The 17,263-nt window shown below is 38.0% G+C and overlaps 1 protein-coding gene across 2 annotated transcripts in view; it reads right to left on the bottom strand.

The window, feature by feature from the left end:
• The window catches only part of LIN9 (lin-9 DREAM MuvB core complex component), an 86,348-nt gene that overhangs the window by 27,776 nt on the left and 41,309 nt on the right, over window positions 1-17,263 (bottom strand). For both annotated transcript variants that reach the window (XM_064276795.1, XM_023549337.2), the window contains one exon: window positions 14,956-15,113. In XM_064276795.1, the coding sequence (XP_064132865.1) occupies window positions 14,956-15,113 (158 nt within the window). The remainder of the gene's footprint in view (window positions 1-14,955; window positions 15,114-17,263) is intronic.

The raw sequence follows: 17,263 nt of genomic DNA, 5'->3' as shown, positions 1-17,263 counted from the left end.
GGAGATACAAGAATCGTCAAACATAAAATTGTTCCAAGTATGTAATTTAAAAAGCAGAAAGTACAGTATTATTGTCTAGTACAGTTTCAAAATAGGCACACACTCTATTTTAGGTTTAGTGAAAAAACTTTTTTTGAAACAAAGGACAATGCTACAAATGATGATCAAATAATTTGCTGTATAAAGAAGATCATATAACTATTAAGCTAACAAGTTGTTTTTAAAGGTAAAAATATTTTAAAATAATTGCTTTGAAGCCAAAGTTGAAAAAAAAAAAGCCAAGTAAAAGAATTTTTTCATTATACTCATGAGCGAAACAGTAGTAGTTCAATTAAAAAAAAAAAGACAACAACAAGGATGCTGTGCAGAAAAGAGTTAACACAACAGGCCTGAAACTGCTATCCTTAGAAAGGCCTGCCTGAAAGACTGGTAGCTGGTGGGCATCTGATGACTTGGATTTCAGGAATATTCCCACTGTTCTCTAACTGATAAGAGTGGTTTACTGTGCCTAGACTGTGTTTGTGCAACGTGGTTTATTCTAAACACCTACTCTCTTTCTGGGAGTTTGGAACCTAGGTATGTGACTGGGCCCCACTAAAAATCCCGGGCACTGCATCTCTAATGAGCTTCTCGGTAGAAAACATTTCACACGTGCTGTTACAACCTGATGCCGACGAGAATTTAGCATGGCTTGTGTGTGTGTGACTTCCACTGGGAGAGGACTCTTGCAAGCTTGTGCCTGGTTTCTTCCACGTTTCACCCCATGTACCTTTTCCTTTTGCTAGTTTGTTTTTTATTTAATCCTTTCACTGTAATAAACCTTCACCATGGTAAGCATAACTATATGCTGAATCCTGTGAATCACCCAAGCCGGGGGTGGTCTTGGAGACCACTTACCCAGATGCCCATTGTGTCACTATTAGTTAAGTCCACTCTGAAATTACATCAGGAAAATCCAAACACTCAACATGAGTGAAAACTGTAATAGCAGAATTTTGAGTGATAACTACAAGAACAGCAGAATTTATGGCATTAAATTAGGCAAAGGGACATTTTATTTTGACAAAAAAAAATACAATAAACAATATTTTAATAGAACACAGAAATACTCAACACAAAAAATTAAAGTAAAAGGATCAATTGATAAAAACACATCGGTAGCAGAGGGCTAAAATATCACTTTTAGTTCCTGACAAATCAATTAAGAGAAAAATGGATAGGGATATAAAAGTCATGAATGATAAATACAGCTGAATGAACAAAGATATAAAGGGACTTCCAGTTATGTCGGTGTGAAGAGGTTGCTGATTTCTCTCTGCAAAAGACAAATATAAATTTGAACAAAATTGCCAAAATCAACCATTTTAGGGCACTAGAAAACTAATCATGTGCAAATAAGAAATTCAGAAATGTTCACCGTTGAAAATTGTCTAGAGCTTCAGGTAAGGACAGGAGTCAGTGGTCCTTCTACATAAGGCTATTCTTACCTCCACCCCACCACCACCACCTTGGTTGGCGAGAATGGTAGTTTTAATAATGTAGGGCTAGCCACGAAAACCAGTAGTATTGCTGTCAGAAGGGGCAGACTCAGTGTAGGCCAAAGGGCAAAAACCTGTGGCTTTGCCAGTTAAAACTGGTGAACTTGATCAAAAAAATAAACAGGAAAAACCCATAGTTTTGTAAGCCCAACATAGTGGAATGGGCTGGGGTGAGCAGTAGACTAGTGAGAAACTTAACAGGGAGATCCTGGAATGAGAGAGCCATAAGAGGGCTGAGATAAGTTCTCTATACATCCCTGGCTACCTGGGAAATTATCTGAGAGAGTGTGGCAAAAAGTAAAAACTAAGGATGACTTTAGAACTTACAGCAACTTTGAATGTGTTCACCAACCCACACACAGATCAACTGGAGGCCTTTCAGGTTTGATGTGTTTGAGCACAACCTCTTCTCAAATCATTTGCTGACCACTAAGATAATGCAGACACAGGGTTGACCCCTAGGGAGCCAAGCTTAGAAATAAAAATAAGAATTAAAAAGCTGGGCAGAGACATTAGTGGTTTCACAAGCAAGTTACTAAAACAAACCCAATAACTGTCAAAAGAAAAAAAAAATCAGAACACAGAGTTGCAACATTATATAAAATATCTACATTTTAACCGGAAATTACTAGACATATAAAGAAACAGGAAAATGTAACCCTTACTCAGGAAAGTGTAGTGAACAGAAATGGACAGAGATATTAGATTTAGCAAAGACTTCAAAAAGTGGGTATTATAAACATTTTCAAAGAAGTAGGAAAATATGCTGATAATGATTCAGTAAGGAATCTCAAGAGAGAAATAAAAACTATACAAAAGAAACAAATATAAACTCTAGAGTTAAAGAATATAATAACTGAAAGGAAAAATTCACCAGAGGAGCTCAACAGCAGATTTGGGATAGCAAAATAAAGACTCAGTGAAAACTTTAGATAATACATTTTAGCAACTCTATATTCTGATATATTGAATACAAATCAATAGATATTATCCAATCCAAAGGACAGAAATAAGATTAAAGAAAAATGAACAGCACCTCAGAAACCTGTAAGATGTCAAGTGCACTTGTAACTGGGAGTACCAGAAGGAAGGAAAGAGAAAAGAGCAGAAAAAAAAATTTAAGAAATAATGGCCAAAAACCTCCCAAATGTGATGGAAAAATGAATCTACAGAGCCAAAAAGCTTAATGAACCCCAAGTAGGATAAACACACAGAGTACCACAGCTAAACACATCATGGTTAAACTTCTAAAATCCAAGGACAAAGAATATTGAAAGCAGTAAGAGAAAAGTAATTCATCACATACAAGAAAACAACCATGCGATTAACGGGTAACTTCTCATCAGAAACAATGAAGGTCAGAAGGCAGGAGAATGACATATTCAGTGTGCTGACAAGAAAAACACCACCAACCAAGAATTTCTATTCTACGAAGCTATTCTTCCAAGCTAAAGAAGAAATAAAGACATTCCCAGATGAACAAAAACCAACAATTTTTTTGCTGCCTAACAGAACAACAACAAAAACTTCAGGATAAAAGGAAATGACACCACAGCCAGGGAAGAAGAGCACCAGAAATGGTAAATAAGTGGGTGAATATAAAGAGCTTTGCACACACACACAAACATTTTTTTCTACTTTCTTCATTTAAAAAAAAAAAAATTATAGCAATAATTACATTGTTTGGTTTATCACAGGTATAAAAATTACAAAATGGAACAGGAAGGAAATGGAGCTATATTGGACTACAGCTGCTATATTTTACTAGAATTAAGTCAGTATTAACTTCAAATAGGTTGTGATTACATTAAAAATACATATCGTAATTGCTAGAGCAACCACTTAAAAAGAAAAACTTAACACATATAACTAAAAATATCAAGAGAAATTAAAATTTACACGAAAAAATATTTAACACAAAAGAAGGCAGCAGATAAGGAATAGAAGATCAAAAAATACACAAGATATGGAAACAAAAGTTTCAGTGTCTCTCTGAGCCCTCTCTCTCTAATGCAGCCTTCTCCTTGACAGCCATTTCTGTATTGGATTGCTTGTGTTGATAATGCAAAGTTAACAAAACAAAAACAAAAGCAGCAACCTAAGTTAGTACAAATGAGCACTCAGAAGAAAAAGTGTTGGTTCAGTGGTAGAATTCCCGCCCTCCATGCGAGAGATTCAGGTTCAATTCCCAGCCAGTGCATCTCATGTACAGCCACCGCCCATGCGTCAGTGGAGGCTTGCATGCTGCTATGATGCTGATGAATGGGTTTAAGCAGAGCTTCCAGGCTAAGATGAACTAGAAAGAAAGACCTGGCAATCTACTTCTGAACAACAGCCAAGGAAAACTCTATGGATCACAAGAGTCCAATCTACAATTGATCATGGGATTGGCACAGGACTGGCAACATTTAATTCCATTGTGCATGGGGTCACCATGAATTGGGAGCTGATTTGATGGCAGCTAACAAGAGATCAGGACGCCAAGTTCAAGAAAGAAAAATTATGCTGAGTGAAACACGTCAATCACAAAAGGACAAATATTGAATGAGAACACTATTATAAAGTAACAACAAAAGGTTAACAAACAGAAAAAAGAAAAAAAAACATTCTTTGATGGTTAGTTACCAGGGATGCGAAGGAGAGGGAAGGAAAATTACCAAACAGATAGAAGACGTGTTAATGTTGGTGAAGGGAAAGGCAATACACAATATAGGAGAAGTGAGAGGCAGGGCCAAGATGGTAGAATAGCCAGACACTACCGGTGATCTCTCTGACAAAAAAGACCCCAAAAAACAAGTGAAATGATTATATTTATGAAAAGCTAGGAGCCCTGAACATCAACGGTAAAGTCAGAAAACAGACTAAGTGGCAGGGGGGTGGAAGAGATGGTTCAGAAGCGGAGAGGAGTTGCCAGAACTGAACCACCGGGATCCCTCAGACACCTTGCCCGGCAGCAGCTGTCGTGGGCTGGTAGTAGTGTTCAGCTGCACAGGGAGAAGCAGCCAGCTGCACAGCCTACTCATACCTCTGGGACCAGAGAACAGAGCTCTCGGCAAAAGCTAAGTACTTGTGTATATTTTACTGTGCCCCCCGCCCTCAGGCCAGCTTCAGAGGCTGTTGATTTCCCTGGGCCTGAGAAAGGCCCCGTTGAGCACTGGGAATCATTCTCTTGGCCTTGGAGAAGGAATAAATTCTCAGTTGGGGGAAAAGATAATTTGTCAGCTCCACTAACCTGGGGAGCTCAGGACAGAAGCAGCTCCTGTCCAGGCATAAACGGTCCGTGGACTTTGAATACCCTTCCCTCCTGCATGGACCACTGTGGGCCTATTTCGGGAGAACAGACCCCAGACTGCAACTGTTTCAGCTGTGTGGTAGAGAGGTGGGTGTTTGATATTTGACACCACTTTGCCTATTAAACAGGGTTCTCACCTATCGACATCAGGAGCCTAAAGACTGGTGGCTCCACTCAGGTCACCCAGCCACCAGCAACAGGGGTCCAAGGATAGCTGGTACCTCCCAGTCCTTACAATCAAAAGCACTGGGTGCCCATGGTCCGTCTGAAGAACCCACCCACCCGTACGCTCTAGGGAAGAGGGATGTGCTTTCCTCAGAGACACTTGGGAGACGATTCTCAGCCCCCTGCCTTGTTCATAGCGTGACCCCCTGCTGCAACCAGATACCAGTACCTACACCAATTATCTCTGTCCCTCTAAGACTGTAGGACGGAGACCGTACCACACACTTGATGACCAGCTACCTGGACACCTAAGCTGAATCCATACAAGAAAAGTGAATGGACTCCTAAACTAATATACCTGGTAACAGCTCTAGCCATCTGGTGACAGGACGTCAGAGCTTCAAAGGAGAAAATAATCAAGCTAGCTCACTCAAGCAATCCATTTAGGCGTATCAAAACAAAGCAAGAAGCTATGATACAGTAAGCAAACATAAAATAAATAACTTATAAATTGCTTGGAGACAACAGTAAATATCAAATTGCATAAAGAAACATACCATGATAGCTTCAATAAGCTCTCAAAACAAAGAATCAAGGGATCTGGTACATGAAAGTGCCTTCCTGGAATTACCAGATACAGAATACAAAAGGTTAACACACAGAACCCTTCGAGACATCAGGAAAGAGATCAGGCAATACGCAGAACAAGCCAAGGAACACACAGATATAACAGTTGAAGAAATTAAAAAGGTTATTCAAGAACATAATGAAAAATTTAATAAACTACAAGAATCCATAGAGAGGCAGCAATCAGAAATTCAGAAGAATAACAATAAAATTACAGAATTAGACAACTCAATAGAAAGTCAGAGGAGAATTGAGCAAGTGGAAGGCAGAACTGGTGAGCTTGAAGATAAAACACTTGGCACAATATATTTGAAGAAAAATCAGATAAAAGAATTTAAAAAAATGAAGAAACCTTAAGAATCATGTGGGACTCTATCAGAAATAACCTACGAATGATCAGAGTACCAGAGCAGGGAGGGATAACAGAAAATACAGAGAGAATTCCTGAAGATTTGTTGGCAGAAAACTTCCCTGATATAGTGAAAGACGATATCTATCCAAGATGCTCATCGTACTCCACATAAGGCAGATTTTAAAGAAAGTCACCAAGACATAATTGAACTTGCCAAAATCAAGGATAAAAGACAGAATTTTAAGAGCAGCTAGAGATAAACAAAAAGTCACCTACAAAGGAGGGCCAATAAGTTCAGACTACTCAGCAGAAACCATGCAGGCAAGAAGGCAATGGGATGACTTATATAAAGCATTGAAGGAAAAAACTGCCAGCCAAGAATCATATATCCAGCAAAACTGTCTCAAATATGAAGGTGAAATTAGGACATTTCCAAATTAAAGTTTAGGGAATTCATAAAAACCAAACCAAAACTACAAGAAATACTAAAGGGAGTTCTTCGGTTAGAAAATCAATAATATCAGGTATCATCCCAAGACTAGAACACTGGACAGAGCAATCAGATGTCAACTCAGACAGGGAAATCACAAAAATAAATCAAGATTAAAAAATGCTCAAAACAGGGAAACAGCGATATCATGTAAAAGAAGACAACCTTAAAACAAAAAAGAGGGACTAAGAAATGTAGTCATAGATCTTTCATATGGAAAGGAAGACAAGGCGATACAAAGAAATAAAAGTTAGATTTAAACTTAGAAAAACAGGGGTAAATATTAAGGTAACCACAAAGGAGACTAACTATCCTACCCATTAAAATACAAGAAAAAAAAAACAATATGAGAGAAGTCAGTACAACATAACCAGGGCAAGAGAGGATAAGGATACTGAGAGGAACTCAAGAATAAAGCACAACTACGTAACTACTATAGCACAGACAATCTTGCAACAATGGTATTAACAAACAATAATTTACAAATGGATAAACAGGTAGGTAGATATGCCAAGAGGTGTGGGAGGGTGTAAGGGAGCACACCCACTGGCAGATACAGGCTTGGTGGGAGATACTTCTATATACATGGCTGTAGGTGCTCTTCGTGTATTACTATAGACAACAAAGCACACAAAGAGCAGAGTCAGGAAAACCTCTTAGACATAACCAAACACTGCACGGGATAAAATTCCTAGGCTTGAAGGCAAGGAACCATAGACTTGGGGGACATCTACGTCAACTGCCATAACATAGTTCAAAAAGACAATATTCTGCATCCTGCTTTGGTGAGTAGCATCTGGGATCTTAAAAGCTTGTGAGCGGCAAGCTAAGATACAACTATTGGACTCTTCCCATCCAGAGCAAAGGAGAATGAAAGAAACCAAATACTCAAGGAAGCAATTAGTCCAAAGGACTAATGGACCACATGAACCACAGCCTACTTGACCCTGAGACCAGAAGAACTAGATGGCACCTGGCTACCACTACCGACCACTCTGACTAGGATCACAACAAAGGGTTCTGCGGAGTGGAAGAATGTAGAACAAAAAATCAAATTCACGAAAAAGACCAGACTTTCTTGTCTGACAGAGACTGGAGGAATCCCCTAGATTATGGCCCTAAGACATCCTTTTGACCTGGAAATGAAGCCATTCCCAGAGACCACCTTTCAGCCAAACAATAGACAAGCCCGTAAAATAAGCAATAACACGCAAGAGGAAAGTGCTCCTTAGAACAATCAATTACACAAGATCAAAAGGGTGATATCTGCCCAGAAGCAAAGATGAGAAGGCAGGAAGGGTAGAAAATCTGGACAAAAGGCAATAGGAAACCCAGGGCAGAAATGGCGAGATGGCTGACATATTGTGGGGAATGAAATCAAGGCCATGAAATACTTCATATGCAAACTATCGAATGGGAATCTAATTTGCTCTGTAAATTAGATTTCACCTAATACACAATGAAAAAAAAAGAAAAGAAAAACCTGTTATTCTGGTTAACAGCAATATCTTAAGGCTCTGAGACTATTTACATAAGAAAAACATTCTTTACGTACGATGAACATACATTCTAGTTAGGCCAGGACAGTGTGCATTTACACTTATTAAACTGGTTCATTTATTAATAGTGTCCCCTTTTACTCTCAAAAGTACATCTGTTTGGACAATAAATTATATGGTCACCATACCTCTATGAATGTTTTGCAAAGTCAAATACAAGAGAAAGATACAGTTCAAACACAACAGATTGCTTAGCTAGTGATTTGCTTGGAATTTGATGAACATACCTAATAGCATACAAAAAACCCAACTCTAGGAAGTAATTTATTACAAACAAGAAGGGACAGCTTTAATAATTAGGGGTCAGAGCACTGGCGAAGGCTAGGATCCAGAGTTTTGGGTTAAGCAGCAGTTGTCAAATTTTAACTTTTCCTTTACTTATATAAACATCTGTGTTTCCTTGATGATTTCTCTTTGTCCCTTTAACCTAGAGAACTGACAGAAAACCTGTCCTGAATTGCCATTCACTTTAAGATTACTTTCAGGCAAGTTCAGATTTTTTATAATTTCTTAACAAACTAATGACTTTTAAATCCTTTTTTATACCTTAACTTCTCCATCTGCATCCAGTTCTAGCTCCAGATCCATTCAGAGTAATGAATAACCTGGCCAACGACTTCATAAAGCAGTCACAGTATCATGTCTACAGGTGTTTCCCTAAAACTACTCCATTATTCAAATTTTCCTGGATGTACTTTGGTGTGTTTGTCAAAACTCTTGTGCTTTTAACTCTGTACCTGTCTGATTCTTTGCTCCTAATGCAAAATTCCTATATAGCTATTTTAAAATTCCTTTTGGTGTTTTTTCTTAACATGGTATTTTTGGTGAAAGTTTACACAGCAAATTAGGTTCCCATTTAGCAATTTCTATACGTATGTTCAATGCCATTGGTGACACCTTTCATAATGTGTCAGCATTCTCATTATTTCCATTCTGCTTGTTCTGTGTTTCCAACAACCTAGCTTCCCTGCCCCCACCCCCCTTACCTTCTCATCTTTGCTTCAGGGTAAATGTTGACCGTTTGGTCTCATACAGATGATTATTTAAAGGAGCATAGTACTCAGGAGTGATATTTTTTATGAGCCAATCTGTTATTTGGCTAAAAGGTTACCTCTTGGAGTGGCTTCAGTTCCAATTTTAAAGTGTAACTCAGGGCAATAGTCTCGGGGATACCTCTAGTCTCTACGGGTCCGAGAAGTCTGGTCTTTTTTAGGATTTTGAGTTTTGTTCTACATTTTTCTCCCATTCTATCCAGGACCATCTATTGAGTCCCTAGTCACAATGGTCGGTAGTGACCAGGGACACAACTGACCAAGCTGTCCCACGAGACTATGGTCCTAAGCCTTCAATCCTGCGAGGTATTTGGCTATGTCTAGAAAGTACCCATAACTCTACTCCCTATGTACTTTATTATACATACGCAACACACACAAACATGTATATCCATCTTTTGATGTTATTTTTTAGGAAAAATTCATCTACTTGTAGTTTACTAAAAGCTTTTCCTCAGGAAGGAATGTGGAATTTTGTTTACAGTACTTTTCTTTCTAGGTAAAATTTCATATACAGTAAACTAAAAATTTAAGTGAACAATTCTGTAAGCTGTGACAAACAAATACATCCACGTAAAACACACTTTTATGATCATATCTCAGGTTTCCCCACACCCTCTTCAGAAGAAACCATTTTTCTGATGATTTTCCACCTGTAAATTAGTTTTGTCTATTCTCCAACTTCACATAAATGAAATCATATGGTATCTTTTTTTTTTTTTTTTTAAGTTTTCAGCTTCTCTTGCTCAGCATAATGTCTGAGATTCATCTGTATATCAGTAGTTATTCCCTTTATATTTTTTTGCTGAGTTGTTAAGAACTTTTTATCCCGTCCTTTATGGTGTTGTATCATATATATTACTCTACATATGTAATAAACCCTTAATATATTATCATTTTTCTTTAAAGACATATGTCATTTAAAGGAATTACAAGAAGAAAAAAAAATCTATATTTATCTACATATTTGTCATATCTGGTGCTCTCTATTCCTTTTCTGTAGATTAGAATTTTTATCTGGTATCATTTCCCTTCGATTGAAGAGCATCCTTTGTTAACACTTTTAGTATTTTTTCTGATGAAAAGGCAGCTCCTAATTATATCACTGTTCTTCTTATACAACATGTTTTTCTCTGGTTGCTGTCAAGGTTTTCTCAGTAGTTTTTCAACGTTGTATTTGACTGTTGGTTTTATGTGCATGTGGGTTATCCTATTTGGGGTCTGATTTTCTTGGATCTGTATATTTTATTTTTTAAATCAAATTTGGGAAAATTTCAGCCTTTATTTTGTTTTATTTATTTATTTTTATGTGCCATTGTCTCTCTCCTTTTGGGGGCTCCAATTACATATATGTTACACTACTGATGTTGTCCCAAAGATCTCTGAGACTCCATTAATTCTTCCATTTTTTCCTCCCTGTTTTCATATTGGATAATTTCTACTGATTTGCCCTCAAGTTCACTGACCCTATCTTGTGCTGTCTCCAATCTTCTTTTAAGCCCATCCAGTGAATTTTTCCTTTCAGATACTGTACTTTTCAGTTCTAAATTTATTTTATCTAAATAGTTTTTATTTATTTACTGAGATTTCCTCATCTGTTCGTTTTGCCCATACTTCTAAGCTCTTGAACATGTTTTATAACGGCTATTTTGAAGTTGCTGTCTGCTAATTCCAATAGCAGAGTCATCTCATGGTCTATTTCTATTGACTGCTTTTTCTCTTCACTATGGAATGTGTTTTCTTGCTTCTTTACAGGTCTAGTAATTTTTTATTGATGTCAGGGTGTTGAACTTTTTTTCTAACAGACAAGTTCCTGGATGATCTTTTTGTCCTGTCATGCTTGCTTTTATTGTGAGGGTTGATCCATTTCAATTATGAACTTAATCCTAGAGTGTGCCTCTAACTTCAGGGCACAACTTTACTCTTAAGTTTTGCCCTGCACACAAGCAGCCTGGCCCTTGGCTCAGGGTCCACAGTGAATTCCCACAAAGGTTTTCTAGGGCTCTATCCTCTATGCAGCACCTATTTCAGGTATCCTACCCTGCAAATTCCAGCGACGTCAGCAGTTCAGAACTCCAATCTCTGCTTCCTCAACTCAGTGAAATTACTGGTCATTTGGGCCCCATCTTCTTGCTCCACAGTAGAAATGTGCTCCCAGGTAAAAAGCCATGGAGATCACTGGGTTCACCTAATGTGCTTCCCTTTTTATCAAGGATTACAGTACTACATCGATCATTGGTAAATGCCTGAAAACAGTTGCAACATACATTTTATCCAGTTTTACTGTTCTGGGACCAGTTACTTAGTTATAATTAGAAGTGAATGTTTCCTATTATTTCATGGTCTTGTAGCTTTCGGAGAGCTGGTGCTACAGTGGTTAAGACCTATGGCTGCTAAGCAAAAGGTCGGCAGTTCAAATCTACCAGCTGCTCCTTAGAAACCCTATGCGCAGTTCTGCTCTGGTCTTTAGGGTCGATATGAGTTGGAATCAATTCAATGGCAACAGGTTTGGTTTTGTTTGCAGTTTTTAATCTCTTTGTACACTAAAACAACTATAATGTATACAACGGGCTGGAATTCAGCAGCTATTCCAATTCCCTCTGTGCTCTCCTCTACTGCACAGGTTGAAAAGCTAAAAATTCTATTTCCAGACTCCCTGCAGCTAGGGTTCTAAAGCAATTTGGTGCATTCGGGTGAGAATGGAGGGCAGAAGCATATTCTTTCTGCACTGGCTGTTATTGCTCACAACCCAGTCATGGAGATAGTTTTGTTTTTTTTTTTTTCCCTGAATTAATGCTCCACTGTTCAGTCACTAGCTTCATGAGTGTCAAGAGGCAACTGCAGAAGCAGTGACTTCCTTATCCTTAGACTACAGCTACATATAAACCTTCCTGAAATTAAAAGTTCCAGATGTCGTTTTTGATTCCCTAACTTCCAGACCCTGGCAGAGATAAAACCAGTTTAATAGTGATGTACTCAGAGTAATTGCTACAGGTCTAGCTTAAAACCTGCCCCTTCAATCTTTCCAACAAAACTTTAAGAAATAATTTCCTGTATTCAATCCTCTTTTGCTTAAAATAGCTAGGGTGATTTCCATTTTCTACATTTAAACTCTGATTGATAAAATAGTTATGCTCTTTTCTATGCCTACCACGCACATTATTTCTGTTGTTCTTAGGTGCTGTCGAGTTGATCTCAACTCATACTGACACCATGTGACAGAGCAGAACTAGTCCCATAGCGTTTTCCAGGTTGTAATCTTTACAGGAGCAGAATACCAGTTCCTTCTCCTGTAGAGCCACTGGGTGGGTTAGAACTGCCACCCCTTTGGTTAGCAGCTGAGTGCTTAACTGTTGCACCACCAGGGCTCTAGCCAAACCAAATCCATTGCTGTTGAGTCAACTGCGATTCATAGCAACCCTACAGGACAGAGTAGAACTGCCCAATAGGGTTTCCAAGGACATAAATCTTTACAGAAGCAGACTGCCACATCTTTCTCCCGTGGAGTGGCTGGTGGGTTTGAACCGCCCACCTTTTGGTTAACAGCTGAGTGCTTAACCACTGTGCCACCAGAGCTCTGCACCAGAGCTCTAGGTAACTCTAAAGCAGCGTACTATCCTCGAGAGTAGGTGCTGACAAATTTTTTCTATAAAGGGCCAGACAGTAAATATTTTAGGCCTTTTAAGTCATATGGTCTCAGTTGCAACTATTCAACTCTACCATTGTAGAGTAAAACCAGTCATAGACAATACATAAATTAATGAGCATGGTTGTGTTTCAATAAAACTTTATTTATGTACACTGAAATTTGAATTTCAGACAATTTTCATGTGTCATAAAATATTATTCTTCTGATTTTTTTCAATCACTTAAAACATGTAAAAACCATTCTAGTTCACAGATCATACATAAACAGGTAGTAAACTGGATTTGGCCTATGGGCCATAGTTTGTTGACTCTCTTGTTTAACATCAAATAGAAACTTTAAAACATTACTTTAAAATAGCTCTAGCAGTTGATTTATATGAACTTTTCTCGTATCTTGATATATTCAGTGCAGCCTTTTCTCCACTGTAACAAGACTACCTATTTATCAATTCTAAAATTTTCAGTCTTACCAAATAATACTGTCTGACTTTAAAATGCTGGAACACAATTAACTCTTAAGTAACTTTTAAGGCTTTCCTAATTCAGTCTGAGTGTAAGTCACTATATTCATGCCAGGTTTCCTCAAATTAGTAGTTACATTGTAGACTTTATACGGGGTTTTTAGACCTATTTTATTTTTTCAAGTATGCTTATCTCCCAACCCCACATCACCCTATCTCCACCTCCACCCCCAGACTAATTTTGTTAAGGAAGAGATCATGTCATGCATAACTTCTTTATATGGTAAGCTGTCACCATACAATGACTTACAACCAAATTTAGTTTTCTCTTTCCCAGATGCACTTCACACGCATGACAGTCTCTTCTCTAGCATTCTCCTTTCCTCTTAATTACCCATTTTACAATAAAATGGAAATAACTACTTATATAATCAGAAAAAGAGATATAAACATATAACTCGAGGTCCCCTTTCCTCCAGAAAATATTTTCTGATCAATCGCAACCATTTTTTAAAACTCTTCAGGACAATTACTATCCTGCCCACCCACTTAACTCCTTGTTATTTCTTATATGAATTGTCATTTTATTTCTCTATCAAATTATTAAAGATTAAGTTAAAATCAAGGTTTTGGTTGCATTTTCCCCCAGTAAATACACAGAATCACTACTAAAAATTGAAAGAATTTATGCCCTTACAAAATATTGAACAAACTACCCACTGAAGAGTTTTATTTAGTCATTAGAAATGGACTATTTCTAGATCCAAGGACCACAAAAACAATGGTGTTTTTAAACTAATCAGCTAAGACTGGCTAGAGTAAAGGAGAATAAATGATGTGGAAGCAAAAGACAGAATCATTTAAAATTGAAACAATACATATCTCTATAGTCTTCGATGGGGATTATGCCTCAATGTGAAGAAAATGAAAATATAACTGGACCAATAAACATCATGATAAAGGGAGGAAAATTTGAAGTTGTCAACAATTCCATTTGACTTGGATTAATAATCAATGTCCATGGAAGCAGCGGTCAAGAAATCAAATGCTATATTGCACTGGGCAAATCTACTGCAAAAGACCTCTTTAAAGTTTTTAAAAAGCAAAGACGTCATTTTGATGAGTAAGGTGTGCCTGACTCCATTCATATGCATACGAAAGCTAAACAAAGAAAAAGACAAAATAATTGACACATTTGAATGGTGGGTGTTGGTGAAGAATATTGAATATACTGTGGACTGGCAGAAGAACAAACAAATCAAATCAATCTTAGGAGAAGCAAACCAGTATGCTTCTTATAAGCAAGAATGGCGAGATTCTAGCTAGTTTACTTTGGACACATCATCAGAAAATACCAATCGCTAGAAAGGACACCATATTTGGTAGAGAGTCGGCAAAAACAAGGAAAACCCTCAATGAGATGGACTAACACAATAGCCACAACAATGGACATCAAATGATCATGAAGATGGCACAGGACCAGGTGACATTTTGTTCTGTTACACATAAAGTCACCATGAGTCAGAGTCGACTCAATGGCAACTAAAGATTGTTTTAGTTTACGTTGTAGTAGATGTCACTTTGAATCAGAACATTTTTTCTAATTCCTTTTAAAAACAGACTCCACACGTGAAAAATAGTAACCTTCATATAGTAAATAGCTGCAGAACTATAGGGTTTAAAATTTCTAAATTTAAAAGCCATTCTGCTAGTAGAGGTTATCCTGGAGAAAAATTAAAAATCAAATACTAATGAGCTTATCTTCACTTACCCGTAACTTTGGTTCCAATAACCAGAGGCAAAGGAATTTCTTCTGGGAGATCTTTGAATTGTGAAACATCTGCAACTTTCCTTTGTTGTAACAGTCTTATTTTCTGCCGTTTCTGTTTTAATGCTGACCTCTCTTCCTCAAAAAATGCAGAAGAACATCTAGGATAAATTATAAAAATCATATAAACTGAAAACTGTCCTATACAAAAACTTAGCATCTCCTTGCACCCTCTTTTCTCTCATTCTTTTGAGTACTGTATTTTAAAAAAGTTCTTAGAAATAATTATTCCTCCTCAAATTATCTTTAATCTTTAAAAAAAAAAAAAAAAAACAGGACCTTGTAGACTCAAAAATTCAAAGGTCTAGTTTATTCCTTCTTATGAAGTAGGGAAATTTGTTCACTAACCCTTGGCAAAACTATGCCTGAATTCCAGGCCTCTTTAAGTCCAAACTTCAACTTCAACATTCTATTCCGAAGAACATGACATTTTCCCTCTGACCTGTGGGCACACTAATATAGGAATTAAAGAAGAGACCTGCCACCATGTAAACTTTTAATCATATTTCCTGCCTAGAAGTCTGAATATTGAATTCACTTTATCTTTAAGGCCTGTCTTACCTCCATCTTCTCATTGTAGGATGAATCAAAAGTATTTAAACATGGCTTTCATGCCATGGTATAAGTACCTTCAAAGGTACGTAATGAGCTCTACTGCCATTTAAATAGTCTCAGAATCCAAATAAAAAACAAAGAGCAAAACCAGATACTAGGACCAGCATAATTTATAATGTAGATCATCGTGAACAACAATGAATAAGAACTGGAAATATACAGAAAAACCGTAGCTGATAGTATGATTTTTTTTTTTTTACATTATATATAAGATTCCTGGGTGATGCAAATGGTTTGCACTCAACTGCTAACTGAAAAGTTGGCCGTTCGAACCCACCCAGTGGTTCCACACAACAAAGGCCTGGCAAGCTGCTTCCATAAAGATTATGGCCAAGAAAACTCTATAAAGCAGTTCTACTCCGTAATGCATGGGTCGCCATGTGGCATCGACTAGACGGCAACTAGCTTGGTTTGGGTTCGGACACTATTAACTTCTGAACTGGCTGAATATGCATTCAAACAGTATATATGGGAAGAATATGAGAAGATCAAAGAAAGCATCATTCGGTACTAAAGAGCTGAGTAATCCCCATATGTCATAGGTCAGTTTCTGGCTTACGTAATTTGCTGCCTCAGCATTCATTAATTTCTCCTAGTGGCCCTTCACCTAGTTTCTGACAGGGCCATTCCTATCTTTTTACCCAGCCTCACAACAGTTATGGGCTCCAACTGGCCCTCCTGGACATGACCCGTATGGTTTCCTGTGATAGTGACCCTGCTGCTATCATGTAACCCAGTCTCTTAACATCTGTAGTTATTCCTTGCCCATCCTGGCCATATCCCATATGATTCCCTGTGACAAAAATTTCTCCATTTTCCCACACTAATGCCCTAGAAGCCTTATTTATTTATTTATTTTATTGTGCTTTAGGTGAAAGTTTACAGCTCAAGTTAGTTTCTCACACAAAAATTTATATACACATTGTTATGTGACCCTAGTTGCTATCCCTATAATGTGACAGCACACTCCCCATTTCCACCCTGGATTTCTCGTGTCCCTTCAACCAGTTCTTATCCCTTTCTGACTTCTCATCTCGCCTCTGGACAGGAGCTGCCCATTTGGCCTCGTGTATCTACTTGAACGAAGAAGCACACTCCTCACGAGTATCATTTTGTCTTATGGTCCAGTGTCATCTTTGCCTGAAGAGTTTGCTTCAGGAATGGTTTTAGCTCTGGGTTAAGAGAGAGTCTGGGGGTCATGTCTTCTGGGGCTCCTCCAGTCTCAGTCAGACCATTAAATCTAGTCTTTTTTTTTTTTAATTTTTATTGAGCTTCAAGTGAACGTTTACAAATCAAGTCAGTCTGTCACATATAAGTTTATATACACCTTACTCCATACTCCCACTTTCTCTCCCTCAAATGAGTCAGCCCTTCCAGTCTCTCCTTTCGTGACAATTTTGCCAGCTTCCAACCCTCTCTACCCTCCCATCCCCCCTCCAGACAGGAGATGCCAACACAGTCTCAAGTGTCCACCTGATACAAATAGCTCACTCTTCATCAGCATCTCTCTCCTACCCACTGTCCAGTCCCTTCCATGTCTGATGAGTTGTCTTGGGGTATGGTTCTTGTCCTGGGCCAACAGGTTTGGGGACCATGACCGCCGGGATTCTTCTAGTCTCAGTCAGACCATTAAGTC

The sequence above is a fragment of the Loxodonta africana genome, chromosome 25 (assembly GCF_030014295.1).
Source record: "Loxodonta africana isolate mLoxAfr1 chromosome 25, mLoxAfr1.hap2, whole genome shotgun sequence".
NCBI classification, from domain to species: Eukaryota; Metazoa; Chordata; class Mammalia; order Proboscidea; family Elephantidae; genus Loxodonta; species Loxodonta africana.
Note: the sequence above shows the minus strand (reverse complement) of the source record. Positions and strands in the feature narration are given on the sequence as shown.